We start from the raw sequence: 25,647 nt of genomic DNA on the forward strand, positions 1-25,647 counted from the left end.
CTATGCAACAATCACTTTCATTTCTCACATGGTGGTAATGGCCTACACCTTTAATCCCAGTACTCGGGAGGCAGAAGCAGGTGGATATCTATAGGTTCAAGGCCAGCCTGGTCTCTATCAAGAAAGAGAAACATGACCACAACCCCACAACCCGTGTGTGTGTGTGTCTGTGCACGCACACTTGAGACCATAAGAGGGCATTGACTCTCATGGAGTTGGGAATCACAGGTGACTGTGAGCCACCTATTATGGTGCCAGGAACTCAACAAGGGCAGCAAGCACTCTTAAACCACTGAGCCATCTCTTCAGCACCAACAATAATTTTACAAGCCAAAATTATACATTCACTTTTTTAAAAATCCAAAATGCCAGAATTCTTACCTAAAGTAAGACTACACCACTACACCAATTTAAAAATAATAGAACAAGGCTAGAGAGATAGCAATTCAAGTTATATATCTCCAGTTTCAGGGAATCTGATCTCCTCAGATACCAGACACATATGGTGCACAGATGTACATGCAGGTACATGCATACACATAAGTAATGTTTAAAAAAAACGAATAGACAATAAAATTAGTTCCGTGCTAGCCAACCACACTGATCTTACTGCTCTGTGTTTCCAAACTGACATTCTGATTGTTCTGGGTTGGAAACCCAGCCTCAAGAAGCAGCAACCCTCTACACTGTGCTGGCTGGCCACAATTCTAGAAAGCTGGAGTTATACCTGTGGAGTTACACCTTTTTTAAGGTTTTGTTGTTGTTTGGTTTTGCTTTTGGAACTATTGGCTGGAGAGTGAACCTAGGGCCTCAGATATGCTAGGAAAGTATTCTACCACTGGGCTACATCCCTATTCATTTCCAGCAACTAGTTGCCCAGACTGACCTTACCCTTACTTTCAGCCAGGCAGGCCTTGAACTTCTGCTTCAGCCTGCAACACTGAGGTTACAAACATGTACTTCCACATTCAACAATAAAATAGCGAAAAACAATGTATACTTTTTTTTGCGAGTCTATATAATTTGAAAGAAAAACAGAATACTTACAGTACTATGAAAAACAACACTGTGTCCCTTCCCTAAACTTTCTATATGAGCGGAGAGGTTAAAGCATATGGCTCGATGTCTTATGGCATCCAGTGTTTGTGCATCGAAGAAATCATGTGGTCGCGCTGAAAGTCAACACAAAAAAGTTAGACAGTTCAGAAACTTCTACAGTCTACTAAATGCTCAGGTGTTTTCCAAATACTAGAGATCTCAGCTTTAACTGACAGGGAACTAGCAAGTCCCTGCCCAGCACCTAGCTGCATGTGTCTGTGTTCAGTCAGAACAATGATAAGGTGAGAACAGGCAGAATTCCAATTATAATAAATGCATCAATTCCATTATCCCCTGCTTCTTAGCCTCAAACTCGACCATCTTTATTTTTCATAAAAATTCTCAAAACCAACTGAGATTTTCTACAATGACCATCTCCATCTGTGCAACAAGGAGGTTTCAAACTTACACTGTGATTTCATGAGCATTCTATTTTTCACATGATATCAAAATCTTTCAAAATCTGTGACAAAGAGGAAATATTACTTCCAAGCTTTCAACAGGTATTTTCTTGATCACAAACAAATGCCCGAAGAAGAAGGTAAGAAAACGGCACATAACTAAACCCTAGGGCTTGAAGACAGAGCCTCCCATGTCAGACAAGCACTCTATCCTATCAATACAATTCTAAATGGTAACTAGTTCACCATTAAAGTCTCAACCAGGTCTCAACTGCATACTGTGCACATGGCTTAACCTTCATTAGATTGCTTCTTTCTTTTCTTTTTTTTTTTTTTTTTAATTATTTCTGAGATAGTCTCGTCGTATAGCCCAGGCAAGCCTCAAAGTCACAACAATCTCTTTTTTAATATATCAAAATAAAGCCATTTTTAAGGTAGGTTCAACAATATACATTAAGCTCTTGGGAAGAATGAGCACGGGGTTAGTTCAGGGCCATCACAGGCAATGTACCAAGATCCAGTCTCCAAAAACACAGAAGGGATCCCCAAGCAGTATCTAAGCATTGTTGGGACTAGGGTAAGACAATCCTGATTTCTAATCCAGCCTTGACACTGGAGATGAGAATAAGAAAGCTAGGCTACATTTATGACAAAGTGGCTGCTTCAGTATCCACAGATGGATGTTTTAGAAGGAAAAACAAGTCAAACCACAGCACTATCTGCTTGAATAATAGTGCCCAAAAGAGAAAGCAAGGCTTTGTATGTTCTACACTTCAGAGTTAACACTCAACCTCTTCAAACAAACAAACAAAAGCAAAAGCCCTCAATGTAGGTAAAAGTGCTTCCTTCCATGCACACCTGTCACTAGCACTCGCCCAGCAGCTGACCGTAACAGAAACTGCAGGTCAGAGCATTATCTACGTAAGTAGTGCATATGCCAATTCTAAGGGCCAACTAGGTACTGAAGTACACCCACCTATGCTTTCTAAATACAATGAGTGGGGAGGAAGGGATCAGAAGATCAAGAGTTTGAGGCCAGCCTGAGGTAGGTGAGAGAGCAAAGCAAAGAGGGGTCCTGTGCTGGTGACACACACCTGCAATCCCAACAGTGGGGGAGCGAAGGTCCAGGAATCCTGGTTTACACAGTGAAACCTGATCGCAAAATTGAGCAGCAAATTGTGCAAGCATTGCTAAATAATGGGGCAGTGAAAAAAGATTTAAATGGCAATACAGTGTGAAATGAGAGGGCGAGCACCCCTGCGTTTTGAGTACAAGATTAAGCAGCTTTCTTTTTTTCTGCTTTACATTTATGGGGGGTGATGGGAGAGAACACAGGCCGGTGCTTGTTAATTCTCTCCTTCTACCAGGTGGGCTCCAGAGATCAAACTTAGACCAGAGTGATGCCAGGATACCTGGGTGCCTCTAGATTACTAGCCTTACTTCCCTCAGTGATACTGTGTTGTGGAACTATAAGCTGAAATATAAACTCCTCCCTGAGTCACTTATGGCTGTGGTATTCAGAACCAGCTTCCACAGCATGTAAAGATATTTTTACTTTAACAGTAGAAAAGTATATATTTATTCCCTTTGTGATCAATTTATTTGTTCACTGTAGCTTTGTGGTGAGACTTGCATCTGCCTTTTCTTCTATACCCTAATCAAACCCAGAGTGAGGAGAATCCATTTACTAACTCTTTCACTCCTGCAGAACTCCCTTTCACAACAGCACTTCTTCATTCCTTCCCTCAATCACCCACTGCACGACACTCACATGTCTTCACTCCAGACTTATTGGCCAGTGGACTCAAAGAATCAAGAATGGTACCCTGCAGGCTCTAGTTAAGGTTGATTCCTACTCCCAACACTTGTAAGCCTATCATCTATTATTTTAATCCTAAATATTAAAGGAGTGTCCTACACAGAACCCAGTAATTAAAAGTACAATCTTCATGTTCATGCTGTAAATACACAGTTCACACACATCCTGGTTGATGGGTTATTTAACTTATTTGATTTTTATTTGACATGCTCATGATTTTCTAAAGCATTTGTAGAAACACAAACTAATTTATAACAAATCAGATACCACCTCTTATCTAATTCTCTGAATATAGTTTATATTCTAAAATCACATACACTTAATACTCCCTTAACTTCTACAAATATTTCTCACTAGATTCTCACACTTCCCATACAGTCAATTCAACCTCAGACCAGTGAAAACTGGACTTGCTTATTATTAAGCCCTAGATTCACTAGAGACCTTCTAGATAAGCACTTACGCAATGAGCGCCGTCGTTTGTTCTTTAGTTTCCTCCGCTTGTTCATTCCAGCTTTAGAAGGAGATTCTTCTTTGGCCTTTGGCTGGCTAGAAACTTTTGAGGAATTCTGCTGACTGAAGTGTGTAGGTACATGGCGAGCTAGCCCTCCCTGAGAAGCAAAGCTGGCATTGCAGCCACCAACTACACACTAAAAAGAAGAAAAAAGGGCTGTCAGCTTACTGCATGAGGCATGAGAACTGAAGGCAGTAAATATCCATACAACCGATTCTACAAAATATACATGAAGCACTTCTTGAGTTCACTTCAAAACGCAACTAAGTTATCTGACAAGTGTATCATCTGGCAGTGGCATAGCCAGATGTTTCCAAACTTAAATTTGCTGCTCCTTCCACCACACCAAAGCAAAACATATGGGATCACCTTCCTGGAAGAGATGTTTTGTTTTGTTTTTTTAATAAACCAGGTTTACGAGGATAGTAAACTGATGTACTAATGGCTGCACCAATTCCGAGATTTTGCTAACAATATTAAGACATAACTCTCCCTATAGAGCCTGGCTGACCTGGAACTTACTACTTTATTTAGACTAAGCTGGCTTCAAACTCAGAGAACCTCCTGCTTCTCTTTCCAGAGTATTAGGATTAAAGCCATGAAACACAGTCTAAAGATATTAGTTGACACAAAATCTTCAGATGCTTTTTTTCTATATTGCCACAACAAGTAGGGGGAAAAAAAAAAAACTAAGTTTGAAGATCTTTCTTATGTATTTGTTAGACTTGTAGATGTAATCTATTAGGTCATTCTCACAAATTCAGTCTACTTACTTTTTGTCTCGGGAAATAAATTACACATATGTAATTGGTAAAGCTCAACACCAAACATCAAAATACCACCCTCAGGGCTCCAAGTTCTTCTAGCCAAAATATTACCAATCAATCCTAACTTCTTCGAAAAAAATCTGAAACAGTCAACACAACCTACTTTCAGGGAAAATCCCAAGTGTCTTCACCTGGGGCTCTTACACCTTCACTATGCAAACACACCACACTTCACACTTTCAATGCATCTTGGAATTATAAACACCCTTATGCATATTTTTGCCCAGAACATCTTGTTAATCACAGACATGTCTATGTTTAGTAGTGGAAATCAACCACATGGTGACTCACAACCACCTATACTGGAACTTGATGGCCTCTTCTGGCATGCAGGCATACATGAAGATAAAACACTCATACATAAAATAAAATCTTTTTAAAAAATATATTGAAAAAGGAAAAGAGCCCAAACATTCAACAACCTTTTTATATAATGCTAATAAAATTAGCACCTAGTGGGACTGGAGAGATGGCTCAGTAGTTAAGAGCACTGGCTATTCTTCCAGAGGACTTGGGTTCAATTCCTAGCACCTACATGGCAGCTCACAACTGCCTGTAACTCTCAGGGTATATGACACCCTCACACAGACATAAATTCAGGCAGAACAGAAATGTACATAAAATAATAATAACAAATTATTTTAAAAAATAGCACCTCGTAGTATTATTAAGACTCTACAGTCACTTTATCAGCGCTCAATAATTTAGAAGAATGACTAAAGATTTCAGTGTTTACACTTGCCAGTGTGCACTACCATAAAAGGTACAAGAACAGGAATAAGCAAGACCAACTTCCTGCCCAGAAGAGGTACACACAGAAAAACTAGTAACTTCAACAATAGAGCTAAATCCAGGTTATTATAACTCAGAAGAGGAGCATAAATCTATTCTTTGTAATACATAATTCATTGTAATGTGCTGGGTGTGTAGGTCAGTGATAGATCCAAACACAAAAGCCTTAAGTTCTATCCTTAATATTGCAAAAAGAAACAAACAGTAGAAACACTTAATTCATTTAATTTTTTAATTAATTTAATTTTATCAATGGGGTTACTATCAAATGGCTTTCATTAAATGCAACCAGCTAATAAAACCACATACAAGTAAAAAAAAAGGATAGCCTGGAGGCTGGAGAGCTGGCTCACTGGTTAAGAGCGTTAACTGCTCTTTTAGAGGCCCCAGGTTCAATTCACCGCATCCATACAGCAGCTCAAAATGTAACTCCTATTCCAAGGGATCTGACACCCTCACACAGACTTGCACAGTCAAAACACAAATGCACATAAAATCAAAATATATATATATATATATATATATATATATATATATATATTTTTTTTTTTTTTTTTTTTTTTTTAAAGAAAAAGGCTGGGTATAGTGACACATGCTTGTTAATCCCAGCAGGGCAGAGGCAGAGGCAGGTTCATTTGAGGCCAGCCTGGTCTACAAAATCGAATCCAAGACAGCCAAGGCTACACAGAGAAGCCCTGTCTCGAAAAACAAACAAAGTTGCTCTTGAGCTAGAGAGATGGCTAGAGTTAAGTGCACTGGCTTGTTCTTCCAAAGGTCCTGGGTTCCGTTCCTGGCAATCACATGGTAGCTCACAAATATCTATAAGATCTGGTATGCTCTTCTGGTGTTCAGGCATACATGCAGGCACTGTAGCATAATAAATAAACCTTAAAAAAGAGAAAAAGGATAGCCTGGAGCTGCAAAGATGATTAAGCAGTTAAAAGCACTTGCTGCTCTTCGAGAGAACCCAGGTTCAATTCCAGACACCCATATAGCGCTCTAAAACGGTCTGAAACTCCAATCAGAAAATAAATCTGACACCCTCACACAGATGCACATACAGACAAAACACCAACGCCATAAAATAAAAATAAATTATATATATATATAAAGATATTCCATTAGCAATGATGTTAGCAAAGCAGGGCATTTGCTTGCAGAAGAATGAAATTAGATCATGTCTTCGTCTGCACAGAAACCAATCCAAAATTTCAAAAGACCTTCATTGACAACCTGATATGTGAAGCTGCTAGGAGAAACACTCCAAAATAAGCACAGGGGCTAGGAGGATGTCTCAGTGGGGCAAGTGCTGACCTCACTCAGTTTGGATCTCCAGCTTGTCCATACTTTAGCCTGGCACAGTAGCATACATCTATAATCTGTAATCCTAGCATCAAAGCGGCAGACAGGTGGATCGCCGAGGCTCATTGGCAGATTAGCCAAATTGGTGAGATTGGGTTCAATGAGAGGCCCTAGGCAGAAGTAGGAACATAGCTCAGTAGTAGAGTGCTTACACAGCACACACAAGGCCTTGGTTCAGGCTCACCAGCAACTACAGAGTTTTGAAGCACAATGGAGCTGTGAGACACTATCTTACGTCTGGCCTAGACATGAGCAGATATGCCTCTCATCCACACACATGATATAGGCATAGGCATTTTTTTTTTTTTAACAATACTCTACTAACACAGGAAATAAGCCCAAGAATTACAGAAAATTGAAAAGCTTCATTCAGCAGAGCAACTGCAAACTTAAACACAAAAACAAAACAACAACAACAAAAAAAAACTGGCAATCAGGAAAATGAGATCATGAACCATATCCTCCATAAATGCCCCCTCAACCCCACACACATACAGACATGGGTTATATACACATAAAATTTCATGTGGAGAGATGATGGCTCAATGGGTAAGAACACTGGCTGCTCTTGCAAGTGAGCAAGACCTAAGGAGGGACCAGGAAAAGGGAACTTGATAGAGTATGTGCTAGGTACATGTCTAAATATCAAGCTGAACCCATTTAACATGGAGAATGTATTAGAATATTGAAAATACCAATTTCTGGGGCTGGTGAGATGGCTCAGTGGTAAAAAGCACTGGCTGCTCTTCCAGAGGACCCGAGCTCAATTCCCAGCACCCACATGGCAGCTCACAAATGTCTGTATCTCCTGCCTCAGAGGATTAGACCACCTAACACATGGAGGCAAAACACCGATGTAAATAAAAATTAAAAATATTTATTTAAAAAAAGAAAATACAAATTTCTACAACAGCAAAACTTCAAGCTATACACTATAATATACTCCTAACACCTTTAAAAACAGCTCTTGCATATCTCCAGTGGGAGCTGGGCATGGTGTTGCATGTCTTTAAATTCCAGCCCTTGGGAGGCAGAAGCAAGCAGATCTCTGAGTTCAAGGACAGCCTGGTCTACAATGCAGGTTTCAGGCCAGCCAGTTAAATGGTGAGACCCTGTTTCAAAAAGAAATAAACATTTTCCCCAATCAAAACCAAGAGACATAAGATACGAATAGGATAAACTTGTTATAGTGTATCTATTAGAACTCTGCATTTAACCAGGTGTGGTGGTACACACCTATACCAGCACTCAGGGAGGCAAAGGCAGGTGAATATCTCTGAGGTAGAAGCCAGGCTAGTCTACAAAGCGAGTCCTGGACAGCCAAGGCTACACAGAGAAGCCTTGTATGAGAAAAAAATAAAAAAGAACTCTACATTTAGAACAGTTTAGCAGACACACATAATACAGTTCACACTAAATTTTCTGTAAGAACAGCCTGTTATTGAAACTCAGGTTGAGGCAGGGATTTAAGAGCAGCTTAGACATATTGGGAGTTTCAGGTCAGCGAGCTACAGAGCAAGACCCTCTCACACAAAGCAGGGTTGAGGGGAGGGACTGCATTTATCTATCGTTCCATTAAAAAGACTTTTTCCATTAAAAAGACTTTTTAGAAATTAATGAAGCAATACTAGCAATTAATTATAGATGCAGGAAGACAACTGTATAGTAACAGGAGAGGGAGCAAACCTCCTGGAGATAAAACAGTGAGGAATGAGGCCATCTCACTGTGTTGCATAGGCTGGCTTCAAATTCCTGGGCTCAAGCAATTCTCCTGCTTCATCCTCCCAATTTCCTAGGCCTACAAATTCATGCCTCTGGTTTTGAGTGTTCCTAGCACCATACATTCTTTTCGGTTTGTTTTATTGTGACAGTGTTTCACTCTGTAGCCTTCACTATCCTGGACTCACTTTGTGGACCAGGCTGGCCTCAAACTCTCAGAGAGCTACCTGCCTCTGCCTCCCCGAGTGCCATACATTCCTAAAATAAGCATTCTTAACCAGGCGTGGTAGCACTTGCCTTTAATCCCAGCTTTTGGGAGGCTGAGGCAGGCGGATCTCTTTGAGTTCAAGGCCAGCCTGGTCTACAAAGGAGTCCAAGACAGCCAAGGCTACTCAGAGAAACTGTCTCCAAAGGTAAGAGAGAGAGAGAGAGAGAGAGAGAGAGAGAGAAAGGGAGGGAGGGGGTTAGGGGAGCACATAGAGATGACTCAGAGGTTAAGAGCACTGGCTGTTCTTCCAGAGGTCCTGAGTTCAGTTCCCAATGACCACATGGTGTCTAATAACCATCTAGAATGACATCTGGTGCCCTCTTCTGGCATGCAGGCCTACATGTAGGCAGAACATTGTATACATAATAAATCAATCAATCTTTAAAAAAAAAAGTTTATTTTAAAATACGTCAGAAACCTATTCCTTAAAGATTTCTCAGCACACATCTATTTGATGATTTTCAATCTTGCAATTGAGTAAAAAAAAAAAATCCATTTCTGGAGCTGGAGATGGCTCAGAGGTTAAGAGCACTGTCTGCTCTTCTAGAGGTCATGAGTTCAATTCCCAGCAACCATGTGGTGGCTCACAACCATTTATAATGAGATCTGGTGCCCTCTTCTGGTGTGCAGGTGCACATGCAGACAGAACATTGTATACATAATAAATAAATGAATAAATAAATCTAAAAAAAATCCATTTATATTCTAGTTTCTTTATTCCATAGAACAGTATTATTTGTTAATAAGGCTGAAACTCTGAGAGTGAGACAATGCAGTCACACCAAGAGATGTAACTGGCTAGATATGGCTTAACATTATTTGGGTATTTGTTGTTTTAAAGGACCCTCACCCTAATTGTGATTTTTGCTCTGTTCTTCACACTGAATTTTATTATCTTTATCTCCAGCTACTTTTGAAATATAAGTATCAATAAAAATGTTAACAAAGGGATTCAGAAGGCACTAGGACAAGTCTGCTGAAAAATGACTGCAGGACCCTGTTTGCCCCTCAATACTAAAAAGATGTTTACAATGGTCAAAGCATGTTCATTACATAGGTCAGCTAGGCATGGTGGCTCAACATGTAATCCCAACACTGGAGAAGCCAAGGCAGCAGCTTGGCCTATATAAGGAGTCAGGACACCCTGAGCTGAGATGACAGTGAGACCTTACCTTTAAAAAGAAGGGAGAGGAGTTCCCAGTGTGATTTTATGAATCACTCACATACGTACCTTGAAAGGTTTGTCTCCGCTGTGTGTCAGCATGTGCCGCTGCAACCAACTCTGACTGGTTGACGGGGTGTTATACACCTTACAACCTTTCCACAAGCAAACGAACACCTGTTAAAAGAGCATTGTCATCGCTTATTTCAATAAAGACTTTGGTCCCTCATAATTTCAAATATGATGAAAATCTTCAACTGACAAAGGCACTGACTGTACACGCAATCAAAATGCATTTAACTCTAGTGTCCCAACAGGCTGCAGTCTTGCCCCAGTCTCAACACTGGGTCCTTTCCCCTCAAGGAAGGAACTAACATACCCCAAGATGAAGAAACACAGAAGATGACAATCTCCAGGCTCGAAGACAAGCTTTCTAACTTGCATTTGTCTCTTTTTTTTTTTTTTTTTTAAAGATTTGTTTATGTATTATGTATACAGTGTTCTGTCTGCATGTGTGCCTGCAGGTCAGAAGAAGACATCAGATCTCATTATAGATGACTATGAGCCACCATGTGGTTGCAGGGAGTTGAACTCTGGACCTTTGGAAGAGCAGACGGTGCTCTTAACCTCTGAGCCATCTCTCCAGCCCAAAGACAAGCTTTCTTATATTTGTATAAGGAACAAACATTTGCTACTTCTCAATACCCAGGAAAATATGAAATGGTCATTAACTAGTAGATAAGCTTTTACTTCAAAGAATCAGTCAAAAGTTATACATTTTACATAAATTCAGATTTAAAAAGAAATAAAAATTCTGTCACAAAACTTTTCTACTCATTGATTCCTATTCTCACATGCCTACCAACATTCTATATTCTTGTACTGTTCTTCCCATCTTAAAGTATTTTCAGGTATCTTAATTATGAGGCAAATATAAAAATATAATGGACAAAGACCGATCTACCACTGTGAAGAGCTGCAGTCTCAGCCTTAGGAAACCAAATCTGACTAGGTCTGGAAAGTTCCAACACTAGCAACCTAATCTTCCCCTGAATATGCCAAATCCTCGAAACTGTTCCACACACTGAAGTCTTTTCCCAAAAGAACTGACACATAGTGAAATCTTCCTGGGCAGAGGGTGGGGGATGAGGGTCAAGACTCTTCTTGATAACAATTATATGCAGAATCACTTCAGTACTAGATATAAATATCCAGAAGACTGAAGAAAAGTACATTAAGGGCTAAGAATGTAGCTCTGTGGTAGAGTGCTTGCCTGCCAAGCACTGAGCCCTGAGGCTCAATACTAGGAAGCATAACACAAAATAAACACAAACAAAAACAAAATCAGAAGCAGCCAGTCGGTGTGGCTGCTCTTGCAGGTACCTATGTTGAATTCCCAGCACCCACATGGTGGCTCACAATAATCTAACTCCATTCTCTTCTAGGCTCCTTGGGAACCAAGGCAAACACTTTAAAATCCAGTGTGCAGCAAATGTCTCAGTCTATTAATTAATGACTTAAGTCATGTGGCCTCCATGATCCACATTGGCTTTTTGGTTTTCTTAGATGAAGCTGTGCATCCTCAATCAGTCCCAATCCTAATGAAAGCTGGACCTGATTATACAGACCTGACCCCAGTTCCTTAGCAGGTACAGTAGGGACTGCAAGTCTGTGACTGCTATGTGAGTGCTTGCCAAGCATACATAAAACCTGGAAACTAAGTGCAATGACCCATGTCTGGTATTTCAGCGACTGGGAGGTAAAGGCAAGAGGATCTTGCAGTGGAGGCACAGGCCTTTTAACCAACAGCACTCAGGAGGCAGAGGTGGGAGGATCTTTAAGAATGAGGCCAGCCTGGTCTTCAAAGCAACTTCCAGGACAGTCAGAGTTACACAGAGAAATCCTGACTCGGACAAAAACATCTTTAGCTACATAGCAAATCTGAGGCCAACTTTGATTGCATGAGACCTCATCTCAAAAAACAGAACTTATTCTAACAAGAAAACATCATCGTTGCCCTTCTAATTGACTGCTCCCAAAACATTGCATTCCAAAACATTTCTTCCTGGAACTCACCGATCTGCCTGCCTGTACCTCTCTGAGTGCTGAGATTACCGGTGTGTGTCCAGGTCTGTCTTAAATTTTCAACCCAAGTAACATAAGTAACAGAAAAACTCAACAGAGCTGAGCAGTGGTGGCACATGCCTTTATTCTCAGTACTCAGGCGGCAAGAGACAGGCAGATCTGAATTCCAAGACAGCCAGGACTACACAGAAAAACCCTGTAACAAAAAGCTAGGAAAGGGGGGAAAAAAGGAAAAAAAAGAAAAGGAAAGGAAAGAAAAATATCAACACAGTGTTTAAGATCAAGATTCAAGACTAGTGTTATAACAATGAAGAATTTTTATGTCAATTTTGTTTGGATGGCTGGGTCCCCTCATTGTGGTCCAGGCTGACTCAACCTCTCGTGTCAAGATTTTGCTAATAATCTAAGATTGAGGTGACTTTTTCTCCCAGTGCTGGGATTAAAGGTGTGTTCCACCACTGACCAGCAAAGTGGGACTACTCTTAGGGCTTTTAGAAGGACCTGGTCTCAAAAAAGCAAATAGAGAGGGAAGGAGAAGAAAAGGAAAGGAAGAGGAAGGACAAAAGAAAAGGAAAAGAAGAACCCAAGACTTTAGATGTACAGTTGTAACTATTTCACCAATGGCTGTGGTTTGCTTTATTTTGTTTTTATTTTATTTTTGTTTTTTAGAGACAGGGTTTCTTTTCTGTGTAGCCTTGGCTGTCCTGGACTCTCGTTGTAGACCAGGTTGAGAGGCCTGACTTTGCCTCTCAGGTGCTGGGATTACATGTGTGCACCACTGTGCCCAGCTATTTTTTTTTAATACTCTTTTCAAAGGCGTTTCTAGGCTTAGCCTGCATGTTATGCCTCTACGCCACACGCATATATTATCTTTGGAGAGCAGAAGAAAGCACTAGATTCCCTTCAAACTAGTGTTACAGACAAAGGTTAGCCACCAAGTAACTGCAAAGGCCAGACTGAGTCCTCTCAAGAGCAGCCTGCACCGCCTCTCTAGCCCCTGCTGTATGGTTCTGAGACAGGGTCTTAATGTAGCCTCAGAACCTAACTAGGTAAGACACCTTCCTGCCTTAGCCTCCCAAGCAAGGATCACAGGCAAATGCCTTGAAAAATATTTTTATACTTGATTTTTAGAAATACTTTCTGTATAAAATATTTTTCTTTTTTCTCTGTTTTGTTTTTCTGAGACTATGTAGCCTTGCTAGAACTTGCTATGTAGACCAGGCTGACCTCAACCTCACAAAATCCAACTGCTAATGCCTCCCCAGTGCTGGGATTAAAGCCTTGCCTCACCACAAGCCTGGCACCATTGCTCAGGCTGGCTGAGTCCCATCAGGGTAACTGAAGCTTCTGACAAGAGCTGCACGAATGACGCTGATTCCCAGATGCTTTCCTCGCCAGTGCCAGAACCTTGGGATTCACCACGTCCATTTATATATTTCTACCACAACATATCTAGGAGCAAACTGAAACCCAAAAAATTATATCCAGTTCCTTGTAATCCTAGTAAGTAGACAGGCCTATAACAGAAAATGAGAGGCAAATTCCCCAATTCCTTTCATGAAAGAAAAAAAAAAAAATCCTATTAGCAATTATAAATGAACACAATAAAAACAGAATGAAAAAGAATAGCAAAACCAACCCCTCCACGCTGACCATCTACGTGTATGGAACGGATGTGGTCTGCCAGGTCTGGGCTAGAGTTGAAGCACGCCTGGCACTGGTCCCAACAACAATTATAGGCAATGTGTTTGCTTGAAGAAGTAGTGCTCCCTTGTCCATTCATCATTGCTGGAGTTGAACGCCCACTGGAAATTGTGCTGTCTACGTCCATTAGAGTACTGCTTATGCTACAAGAGAAGAAAAAGGCTGTTACTCCTACAAATTCACCAACATGAATATGATCTTACAAATAGTGAATCACATGCAACATTCTGCTCTGTACAAACAATGCATACTGACCAAAATTCTCTATTCAACTGCAATGCTTTGAAAATCGTTGGCAATAAAGTGCAAGGTAAAAACACAACAGTACAACAGTGCCTCAAAATCAAATACAACTCCAGGCAGCATGGAGCTGAGGCGGGACTGCAAAGAATTTGAAGACAGCTTGGGAGAGGGAAAATTAAAGGTGGGAACATGGGCTGAAGAGACAGGGAGAGAGAAAGAGACAGGCAGACAGAAACATTTTGGAGGGGTGTGTGTGGAGGGCTCTGAAGTTACCAAAATCTAAATAAGTCTTCTCTAGCCCCTGAGCAAACCAAGAAACTAGAGTTTTAAAGATTTATTTATTTACTATTTATACAGCATTCCACCTACATGTGCTCCAAAAGAAGACACCAGATCCCACTGTAGTTGTGATCCACCATGTGGTTGCTGGAATTGAACTCAGGACCTTTGGAAGAAAGTCCAGTGTTCTTAACCTGTGAGACAACTCTCTAGCCCCCGAAACTAGAATTTTAAAAATTGCATTTATGCCAGGTGGTAGTGACACATGCTTTTAGTCCTAGGAATCAGGAGGCAGAGGCAGGCAGATATCCGAGAGTTCAAGGCTAGTCTGGTCTACAGAGTGATTTGATTGTAGGACAGCCAGGGTACACACTGAGAAACTCTCTCTCAAAAGCCCAAAATAAATAAATTAGAAATTTGCATTTCTTGAAACCTCTGAAAGTAACCATTCCCTGAACCTCCCACATTCTAAATCCTGAAGTCCTTAAGACCTGAGAAACAGAAAAGCTCACACAAGGTCACCCCTAATCAGGAGGCAGGCCCCTCCCAACACCATCATACCTGGCTGGCTCTTCACATTTTTAATATGAAAAAGCTCAAATTGGGTTATAAGGAAGTTATATGGTTGCCTCCATAGCATGTCCAAGGTCCAGTTTCTAGCACCAAAGTTAATTAATTTGAGTTTCAGACCACAGTACACTGCCTATCAAGTGTGAAGACCTTGATTCAATCTCCAGGACCAGAAAGGAAAACGAGAAATGAAAGAGAAAGGAAACTGCAAGATGGCTCAGCAGGTAAAGGCACTTGCCACCAAGTCTAATGACCCAAGTTCAATCCCCAGGACCCACATGGTCGAAGGGGAGAACCAACAGTCTAGCAAGTTGTCCCTCTCACCTTCACAGATGTGCCCACATACACATGCATGCCAGCCCAGGCACACGAATTGCTCTACAAATGGCTTGCCCATGCATAGCCCTGTGTTCAATGTGTAGTACAATATAGACCAGGCATGGCAGTAGGCCAATAATCACGGCACTTGGTAGGTGGGGAGAGAAGGCCATGAAATGCAACACCATCCTCAGCTACATAGTGAACTAAAACAAACAATCTGGAACTAGCCATGGTACTTCACACCTGCAATGTCAGCACTTAAGAGCCAGGAGAAGAGGATCATGAGTTCATGACCAAACTGGGTTACAGTCTGAAACCTGTCTCAGAAAGCCAACTCCTGCAAAGCTCTTCTGACTCCTATACCCATGCCTTGTCATACATGCCTCCACACATGCACATTTTAGCAAATTAAAATATAAAATAAACAGAAATTCTAAGACATGGCCCAAGTCAATTCTAATCAAATACCATTTTAATATTTATGTGTTACGGTTCACAATTTCACTTGAGAAGAAAAACTGAACCACTGCTGGAAATTCAAAACTTGTTTTAGTTTTGAATGACAGGTAGTTGTATATATTTATGGGACAAAGTGATGTTTCAATAACTGTACAATGGAGCCAACTAGGCTAATGAACATCCCCATAACCCTCTCTCAGCTATCTGATTATCAGCAATAATCTCTGGAACATAGAATTTATTCAAATTGCAGCACTATGCCCTGTAAATTGTTTTTAAATTCTATTTTCTCAACAACAGACATCAAAAGGTCCACCATTGTGATAACAGCACTTCTATTAAAGGGCTGGAAACAATGAGCATGACAGGAAAGGATTAAGGTGCATGAGTTTAGGGAACATGAACCTACCATGAATGCATTCTCCAAACCCTTCCTTCAAGAAATGAAGATTTTGCTGGGCGTGATGGTGCACGCCTTTAATCCTAGCAGGAAGGCAGAGGCAGACAGATTTCTGTGAGTTCCAGGCCTGATCTACAAAAAGTGAGTCCAGGGCAGTCAGGGTTACACAACACAGAGAAACCCTGTATGGAAAAACCAAGTGGGTGGAGGGTGTGTGTGTGTGAAGATCTGACTTGAAGTTTCCAGGAAGATTAAGATCATCCCTAACCTCCTTCACTGAAGAACAGTCTTCAGGAGCCTTCAATTCACCTAATTACTACAAACTAGGGAGTTAAGGATGAAACCTGGCAACTAATGCATGTGTGGTACATCTATATGCTATAAAACAAGTATTCTAAGCTGGGCATGGTGGCACAGGCCTATAATCCCAGCACTCAGGGAGGCGGAGGCAGGTGGATCTCTGTGAGTTCGAGGCCAGCCTGGTCTACAGAGCAAGTTCCAGGACAGCCAGAAAAACCCTGTCTTGAAAATAAATGAATAAATGAATGAACAGGTATTCTAAAGTTCCCATTTTTCAGAACGAACATGGGCCACCTTGATATGACATGTCTGTAACCCTCAGGCAGCCAGAGGAAGAAAAAAAAAAAAATCACCAGCAATTCTGACCTAGGGTTAAATGGTCCATCTCAGAATGCCAGGTGCAAAGCTCACACCTGGAACCCCTCCTTGAGCTAGAGAGGGAGACTTCAAAAAAGTTCAAGGATAGTCTCCTAGTTAGCTTCTGTTGTCCACCGGACACAACCTCGAGTTACCTGAGGAAGTCTCAACTGGGGAACAAGCAGCTTAAGCAAGTCAATTCCCGGCTAGTCTGAGCAAACAGTGAGGCGCTGACTCAACAATGGAGGGGGGGAATGAACAGAATGAAACATAAACATATGACCCTACATATAAAGTTATTTTAATTGAAATTTCATTTCAATTAAGCATAAAATAGAGGCAAAAAAGTACGGGTCTAAGAGCATTAAAAAGGGTCAGAGTGAACAATATGACTAACTGTAAGCTTTCTAGTTGTGCTGTGTTGCTGTTTTGACTGGGGTCTTGCTGTGCAGCCCAGCTTACAAAAGGAATTTTGCCAAATCTTCAACTTTGTGAGCAATAACCAACCTATTTAGTAAATTGTTGATAACCATAAGACCATACAAATGATCCTGAATTATTCTCTTAACCAGGAAAAAAAAAAAACATCACTTTCTTAACAGGTGCTTCTCTTTTCCCCTATAATACTGCCACTGACCAGGACCGCTTTATTCAGGCATGGTGGTACACACCTTTACCGTGTGTCTGAATAGAGGCAGACATAACTGAGTTTCAGGCCAGTGAGACCCCATCTCAAAATCAAATTAAAAACTCAGAAATGAGGGCTTGAGCGATAGCTTAAGGTAAGTGAAATACATGGCTGTCACAATGAGCTGATCATAAAAAAATCAGAGGCACATTAAAAATCATTAACCAAAACCAAAATCTTACTATTATTACTCTAATTACATCTAGTTATCACAGTAAAGCAAATAGCCAAAATGGGTTTTTCTAATCAAGAATATAAATAGTAATAATAATAATAAAACTGTCTATCTCCACAATGACTCCTCTAGAGAAAGACAAAGGATTTTCCCCCCAAGACCCAGCCGCCTTCACTAAATTGGTCAAAAGGGACTTTATGCAACAATGATGAAAGGCAGTCCCTGGGAGCAAGCAGGCTGCTTTCTTCTCTGGCCACCCTCACTGCACACTGCACACTGCGCCTTGTCCCTCAAGTAGACAGCCCTTCAGCACCACGACAGCCACAGCTCTCTGGCTGAAGACAGCAAAGTGTTCAGACGAACTGTGGAAACACATTACTTTAATACAATTAATTCCACAATAAAGTGTAACCTTTTACTTTGTAAAAACAGTTCTGGCGGCTAGAGATACCACGGTTAAGAGCACTGTCAGCTCCTGCAAAGGACCCAAGTTCTTGTTCTCAGCACTCACATTGGGTGGCTGGCTAACAAGGCTTGTAACTCAGCTCCAAGAGATCTGATTTTTCTAGCCATTCACAGACCCAATGTAGATACAGACATACAAACCAAATTTTTTTAAAAAATATTTTTGTAAACTCCAGAAAAATGTAATCCGAAAATGACATTTAAAAAAACAAAAACAAACAAACAAAAAAAACCAAAACAAACCTCTGCCAGGCACTTACTGCAAAAGCCTTGGCACCTGAGTTCAACACCTCCCAAATCCCACATAAAAGTTAAAGGAGAGAACTGACTCCCAAAAGCAGTCCTCTGATCTTTACACACAAATAAATAAATGTATAAAAAGCCTTTTAAAATTTCTCTTTAAAAACTGCCACTGGAGCCACTCGGTGGTGGAGCAGGCCTTTAATCGAAGCACTCAGGATCCAGCCAGAGGCAGGCGGCTGAGTTCAGACCTGGTCTACGCAGTGAGTTCCAGGACAGCTAAAGCTACAAAGAAAAACCTGTCCCTGGGTGTGACTGATCATGCCTGTAACTCCAGCACCCAGGTAGCTGGCACAAGATCTTGGTGAGTGTCTGAGGCCAGACTGGTCTACAAAGTGAGTTCCAGGTTAGCCTGGTCTAGCAGACCTTACCTTAAAAACAGTGGGAGGGGACTGAAGAAAAAGCTCAGCAGTAAAGAGGATCCAGGCTGATGTTCAGTGCCCACCCACATGGTGTCTTACATTTGTCTATATCTTTAGTTTCAGAGGATCCAGCCATTGAGTTCAATCCCAAATATCAATGTAATGGAAAGAAACACCCAACTTTCAAGTTGGCCTCTGATTCCAACACCAGAATATGTGCACACACAGCAAAATAAACGAATATTGGGGGGGGGGGAAGTGGTGGCTCATGTCTGTGATCCTAGTCCACGGCACACGAAGGAAGGTAGGTCAACATGAATTAAAGGCTAGCCTGGACTAAACGATAAGCAGGCTGCTCCAAAACACAGGCTCACACACAAAACAAGGTGGCCAGAAAAGCAGCAATTGTGTTAAGACGTTTGCATTTGGTTTCGTTTGGGGGAGTGAGGTGTGGATGGCTGTTTAGGGTTTCTCTGTGTAGTCTTAACAATCCTGGTACTCTTTGAAGATCACGCTGCCCTAGAACTCAGAAGATATCTGCCTGCCTCTGCCTCCCGAGTGCTTGAAGTAAAAGCATGTGCCACCACCACCTGGCAGAGTGGCTGGTTTTCTGAGCCAAGATATGTATATATGAGCCTCGGTTGACCTGAAACTCATGTGGGTTAAGCCAACCTAATATTTGCTTGATGATCCTCCTGCCCCTACCTATCAAGAGATGAGGTTACAGGGGAGCTCCACACTCCCCATGTAAACTGTAGCTTTTGAGAGCTTAAAAGTTTGTTTCTCTCACAGGTGAAAAGCAGTTAAATGTATCAGAGACTAGAAGAGAAACAGAAAAGGCTTTGAGCTGTAAGAAGCACTGGCTGTTTCTCTTCCACAAGACTGGGTTTAATTCTAAAACCCATACAATCCAGTCCCAGGGCTCCCAATAGAACCAAGCACACATGTGGTCCAGACACAAATGCAGGCAAAACATCCATATACATAGATTAAAGAAAATACTTATCAGAGGTATATCTGGCTCAGAGAGCCCTGGGGCTTTCCCTTGGCTCCTTCTCAGATCAACTCTGGGTGAAACCAGCCAGTCGATATTGATGCCATGCAAAGTGCCCTGTGGAAGGGTTGAGGCACTGGGCTATCTGAAGTCCCTGCTGACTGCATCGCTAGTCCAAGCTGAACTGGCATACGGTCCATGCACCACTACCAATTCTCCACTGCAACTCCCACCATAACAGACGACAGGAGGTAAAGCTTAAAACCTAACATTTTCAACTTTGATTAATTAAATCTGCTGAGCTAGGTGTTAGGTATGATAGGTCTCTTCTGTTAATCCTAACATTGGGAGAATGTGTTGTGGTAGAAGGATCAGGAGCTCTAAGCTAGTCAGACTACAACTAGCATAGACAACATTGAGACCTTGTCTCAAAAATAAATAAAATTATCTGCTAGGAGCTACGGCCAAATCTACTTTGGAAAATCTACCTTGGAATTAAAAGTCTAAATGTCAACATACAAGATAGATCAAGCCGGAAGTTGTCACCCTATCTTCCAGACCAAAAAAATCTTACATCACATTCTCATAAACACAACACAGACACACAAAAATAAAATATTTTAAAATAATATCTAATATGCTTTAACCTATTTCTTGTTATGATGAAACATGTCACTTAATCACTTCAGAAATTGGTCACTTATCACTACAATACTTCTAACACAGGGCTGGAGAGATAAGTCATGGTTTAAGGGCAAACACTGTTCTGGTCCTACAACAGAAGGTTCACAACTGCCTGGATCTCCATCTCCAGGGATGGAGATGCCTCAGGCCTCTGAAAGCGCTTGCACCCTCCAAGTACAAATGCACACACATAACTAAATCTAATTTTTAAAAATCTTTTAAAAACAAAAATGCCTAACTCATGTTTGTAAATGACACCATTAAATTAAATATTCTAATACCTAAGCACTTCTATTTTTCGATAAGCAGAACAGATACTTAAGAAATTTCCATAAATGCTAAGGCATGGCAGATTAACTCAAACGTTCAACATTTTTTCCCTCTTTTTTCTTTTCGAGACAAGGTTTCTCTGTATAACCATCCTCTCTCTGCCTCTGCATCCACAGTACTAAGATTAAAGGCTTACACCACCACACCTGGGCTTTTCTGTCAGAAAAAATAAAGATTCTAGTACAAAAAGTTCAAATGATAAAGGTATTGCTGTCACAGGAATGCCTCTTTTAAAAAGAACTTTTAAATTACTGTATCTTTCTAATTACAAAACTTACAACTCACTTCCGTGAAATATAGAATGAGTCCACAGATTGGTGCAATCTAAATAAAGGCAAGCTCAAAGTTTAATTATGCCTCCTAGGCAGCATGATAGCTCACACCTGTAATCCCAACATTCAGGAGATTAAGGCTGCCTACCACAAGTCTGAGGCTAGCCTAGGTTACACCAGGCCAGTCTAAACCAGAATCAGACTCTGCCAAAAAAAAAAAAAAAAAAAAAAAATTATAGATCCTTTCCAAACTTTAACTCTGAAACACAAAACTCAAAGCCAACAGGAGGTATTTCAAAACCATCAAGGCTACAATCCAATTTCACTAGTACCGATTCCCCACACAGGTGAAAAAGCTACTACCCTGAAACCATCACTATAGCATTTTTTCATTTGCCAATGTTTAACAGCATCAAGGAAGCAAGAATGGGCCAGTGAGTTAGCTCACTCAGCAGGGAAATGCATCTGCTGCAAAGCCAGCTGACCTGGGTTGGATTCCCCCAATTTATACAAGATGTTAGGAGAGAATCAGCAAGTCCTTCTTGAATTCCACAAGTGTGCAACATGCGCGCGCGCGCGCGCACACACACACACACACACACACCAATAAATAAATGTTTAAAAGATTAAAGAAAAAAGAAAGAAAGCGTATCTGATTATTTTTTTTTTGTTTTAACCTTATTTAGCCTTTTGGCACCAAAGTTACTCTTCATTGATATTCAATACCAAATGAAAACAATTCACCAATTTAACTATTGTTAATCCAAAATTCACTGTCTTCTGAAAGGAAGTGATGAAGGTGGGGGAGCGCAACATAGAGGACATGGCTCTAGGACACTTGTCACTTGTTAGTTCATGTGAACTATTGTTGGCCAGAGCTGTAAACCTCTCCAGCCATACCTCCCCCTGCATGGGGGACTTTATTGCCCCTCCCCCAAACCATGTTGTGGACAGCTCCCAAGGAATATCTCAAAGGTCTAACATAGGCATGACCAAATCCAAGCTTTCTATAAAGCAGGTATAGTCCAGCATAAAGAAACACAAGGATCTGGGTTTGAGGCCAGCTGGTCTACATGTTCTACACATGTAGTTCCAAGATAGACAGGGCTGTATAGACTCTAAAAACTAAAGGGGGGGGTGGGGATCCACAGGCTCCTCCCATGCCCAGTCTTACAGTGTGGACATACTGTGAGCAGCCAGCTTCCTGCTCCTGCCACAGTGCCTTTCCTGTCCCTATGGCCTGTATTCCCCAGACCCCAACCCACCCCTGCCCAAGAACTATAAGCCAAAAACACTTTCTTTCTTCAATATTAAGGTGAACTATTTAATTAACTACGAACTACTTGATTTAAACAAAGTGAACTCTTGTGAGGAAGAAATGAGTTGCAGACCTTGTTTTACACCCAACTGCATCTTAGCGAATGCTGCTCCGTCTGCTAACCGGAAGCTAAAATAAAATAACCCTTCTCACACGCCCTAACCGTGAGGACGACATGAAGACATGGCAAACATGCATGTGGGCACTAGGCAGAAGAGCAGGCCGGCGTCATCCACAGGCACGGGCACGGCAGAGCGTGACAGCGCATGCTTCACTGTGCAGCTTCAATCAACTGGGTGCTTCTCAAGGACAGACAGACAAGGTTCTACAGACAAGGTTCTACTGAGTGACAGCTTCCTGCAGCACAGAGCAGCCCCCAAAACAGGTTGCCCCACGTGAACTTTTCATTTCTGTTAAAAGATACTGTCTTCCCCAACTGCACCTACACCGTTCAGCACAAGTCTTCTAAAGGAGCAGTGAGTAAATTCTCTAAAGAGCAATCTGTTTTACATCCACTCGAGAGTTTTTTGTTTGTTTTTCGAGACAAGGTTTCTGCATGGCCCTGGCTGTCCTGGAACTCACGGAGGTCTGACTGCCTCTGCCTCCCAAGTGCTGGGATTATCAATGTAGGCCACCACACTCGGCTCAGGAGCCTTTCTTAAACTAGATATACGGTGGCTCCCACATTTGGGAGGCTGAGGGCTTCTGGGCTAAAAAGTGAAACCCTGTCATAACAATGTTAGAGGGAGGAGAAAGAACAAGTATTTACTTGTCTTATTTTTTAATCCTGAGATTTTTTTTCTGGAATATTTCCCTATCACTAAATATAACATGCTCATCTTTATTTGTTAGCAACCAGAATTCTAAAGACTTCAAAATGCTGTAACTTAAAAACCAAACCAAAATTCAGGTGTGGTGGTGGATGCAGGTGCTAAGGTATGTAAAAAAGGCTAGATTCTCAACTGGGTTATATTAGCCAGACACCCCAACCACCAAAATTCAACCCAAGGAGAAAAAACACTATTGGTTTATAAATTCCAATCATCAAAGCACTAACAGAGGGTGAAAAGTAACTGCTAATACACTTTAGGAACATAATAAGCGTGAGATTCTTTTAAAAGTACATTAAAAATCGATCAGTTCGATTATGAAATTTTACAAAGCAATCAAAAACTAGAGCAACCAAACATACCACATTTCTTAAATGTTCTATCCAGAACGTGCTCTAGAAAAGCACTAATTCCTCCAAAAACCTCCCCCATTCGTGACTTAAAAAAAAAAAAAAAAAAAAAACCACCAAGCGGGATTTAAGTATCACAGTATAGTGCCGTTTTTTAAAGCCACAACCTAATTTTTTAAAACCTTCATGGCCTTATCTAGTGACTCCAATTCTTTCCGATTCGGCAAAGTTACTGTAAAGGGCATCAATTCACTGTTCCTTTCCACAATGGTCTTTCTGTTTTAAACTTTCGCCCAGATTTGATGACCAAGATTCAAATCCCCATAGAGACGATATAACTGACACATAGGGGAGCAGTGATTACATATAATGGACCAACCGTGTTTTTTAAAGTAAAGCAAAGCCAGGGCTGGGGTCGCCTCCCTGCACAAGTTAGTTCTGTGAGATCCAGGAGACCAGCCATATTGGAAAACACTTGTCAATTACAGTTCTGACAAGTGTTCCCGAACACCGATGCACGAAGCTAACCTTGTGTACCGAGGTGTACATCAAGGGCCTCGGGAGCTCGGCTGGAGCGTCCGGGCCGCTTTGGGGGGCTGTCTCCGGGATACAGTCGTCCTTCGGTCCGAAGGGAGTGCCGCGCCGAGGGAAGGAGGGTGGGGAAAGGAGAGTTGAGGGGGATGGTGAGGAGTTGGAAGCCGCTCAGTGGCGAGAGAGGGGCGCGGCGGCCGCCAGGGATTTCCGAGTTGAAATCTGGGGGAGGGGCCGAGAACTCAGGGGGCGGGAGATCGCGGAAAGTCCCCGGGAGCTGGGGTCCCAGAGTTGGGGGCCAGGGGGAAAGGGATCGCGGCGAAGACGTTCCCAAAGCAAGCGGGCGGGCGGGCGGGGTCGGGAAGGAGGCGCAAGGCACGAAAAGGACTGCGGCCAGAAAGTCCCCTTGGTCCCCTCGGCGAAGCCCCGGAGTCTACTTAGAGCGAGGGGCTCGCTGCGGGGCGGTCCCCCTGGCTGGTCCCCGGTCCAGGAGGTGGGAGATCGGGCAAGGGAGCCGCCTCAACGGGGTTCGGGAGTCCCCAAGATAGGGTCCAAGGGGAGTCCCCTGGGTCCCCTGGACGGGGTCCACGCAGAGTGCCCTCCAGAGAGTCAGGAAGGAGTCCCCCGAGTCCCCTGGACGGGGTCCGGGCAGAGTGCCCTCGGTCGGGTCCCGGAGGAGTCCCCGTGGCGGCGCACTGACCTGTCCTCCGAGTCCATCCGGCTCAGCGGCTCCCCGTCGGACGACATCTCCAGGCTGCCCCGCCGGCCCCCGGAGGTCGCGCTGCTCCCGCCTCCCCCGGTGCCGTAGCCCTCGTCGCCTCCGCTCGACACCACGCTACTGCTGCTACTACCGCCGCCACTGCCCGGGCCGCCCGGGCCGCCCCGCGGTCCCTTGGGCTCCTCCAGGCCCTCCTTCCCGTCCCCATCGCCGCTGCTGCTGCTCGCCGCGCCCGGGCTCAGCGAGCGCGTCTCGTCGCCGCTGCAGCCGCCGCTGCTGCTGCCCACCAGGCTCTCGGCGCTGCTCTCCTCCTCGGCGCCGCCGCTGCTGCTGCCCTCGTCCTCGTCGTCCTCCTCGTCGTCGTCCTCGTCCCCGCCCGCCTGGCTGGCGCTCTCGGGGCTCGGCTCCGACATGGTCTCCGCCTCGCCGCCCCCCGCGCCGCCGCCCGCCCCGCCGTTCAACAGCAGCGCGGCCACCGCCTCCGCCTCCGCCTCGTCGTCGTCGTCGTCCTCCTCCTCCTCGGGCGGCTCGGCCCGGCCGCGCGCCGCGGGCCCGGGACTGCCGGACGGCAGCGGGCTGAGGCGGGAGAGCTCCTCCAGGTCGGCCATGTCGGCGAGCGCGGCGGCCATGGCGGCGCCTGCTGCTCCACCGCCTCCTCTCGCCGCCGCCTCCTCTCGCGGCGCGCCGCCTCGCCCCCTCCCGCCCGCACGCCCCGAACTCCTCTCGGCCGCGGCCGCCGCAGAGCGGGAGGAGGGCCCGCGGGCCTGCGTCAGGCGGCACACGCGCTACGGGGCCCGCGCGGGGACACGCGCCGCAACGCGCGCACTCACGCGGAGGCGGCAGCGCGCCTGCGCGGCGGCCGGCGGCCACGCCCCCGCCGGCCCCGCCCCTCAGAGTTTCTAGCTGCCTTCCCACGCCTTCCCGCGCCCGTTGGCGGCGGGACAAGCCAC

At 43.4% G+C, this 25,647-nt stretch overlaps 1 protein-coding gene across 1 annotated transcript in view; it reads right to left on the reverse strand.

The window, feature by feature from the left end:
- The window catches only part of Aebp2 (AE binding protein 2), a 34,982-nt gene extending 9,576 nt beyond the window's left edge, over nt 1–25,406 (reverse strand). Inside the window, exons 1-5 of the mRNA XM_055610277.1 lie at nt 24,680–25,406; nt 13,687–13,894; nt 10,032–10,139; nt 3,782–3,968; nt 1,048–1,172 (exon numbers count right to left, since the gene is read on the reverse strand). Coding sequence (XP_055466252.1) covers nt 1,048–1,172; nt 3,782–3,968; nt 10,032–10,139; nt 13,687–13,894; nt 24,680–25,326 — 1,275 coding nt within the window. The 5' untranslated portion in view covers nt 25,327–25,406. The remainder of the gene's footprint in view (nt 1–1,047; nt 1,173–3,781; nt 3,969–10,031; nt 10,140–13,686; nt 13,895–24,679) is intronic.
- Between the last annotated feature and the right edge of the window lie 241 nt (nt 25,407–25,647).

The sequence above is a fragment of the Psammomys obesus genome, unplaced genomic scaffold, assembly GCF_907164565.1.
Source record: "Psammomys obesus unplaced genomic scaffold, mPsaObe1.curated_primary_1811, whole genome shotgun sequence".
NCBI classification, from domain to species: Eukaryota; Metazoa; Chordata; class Mammalia; order Rodentia; family Muridae; genus Psammomys; species Psammomys obesus.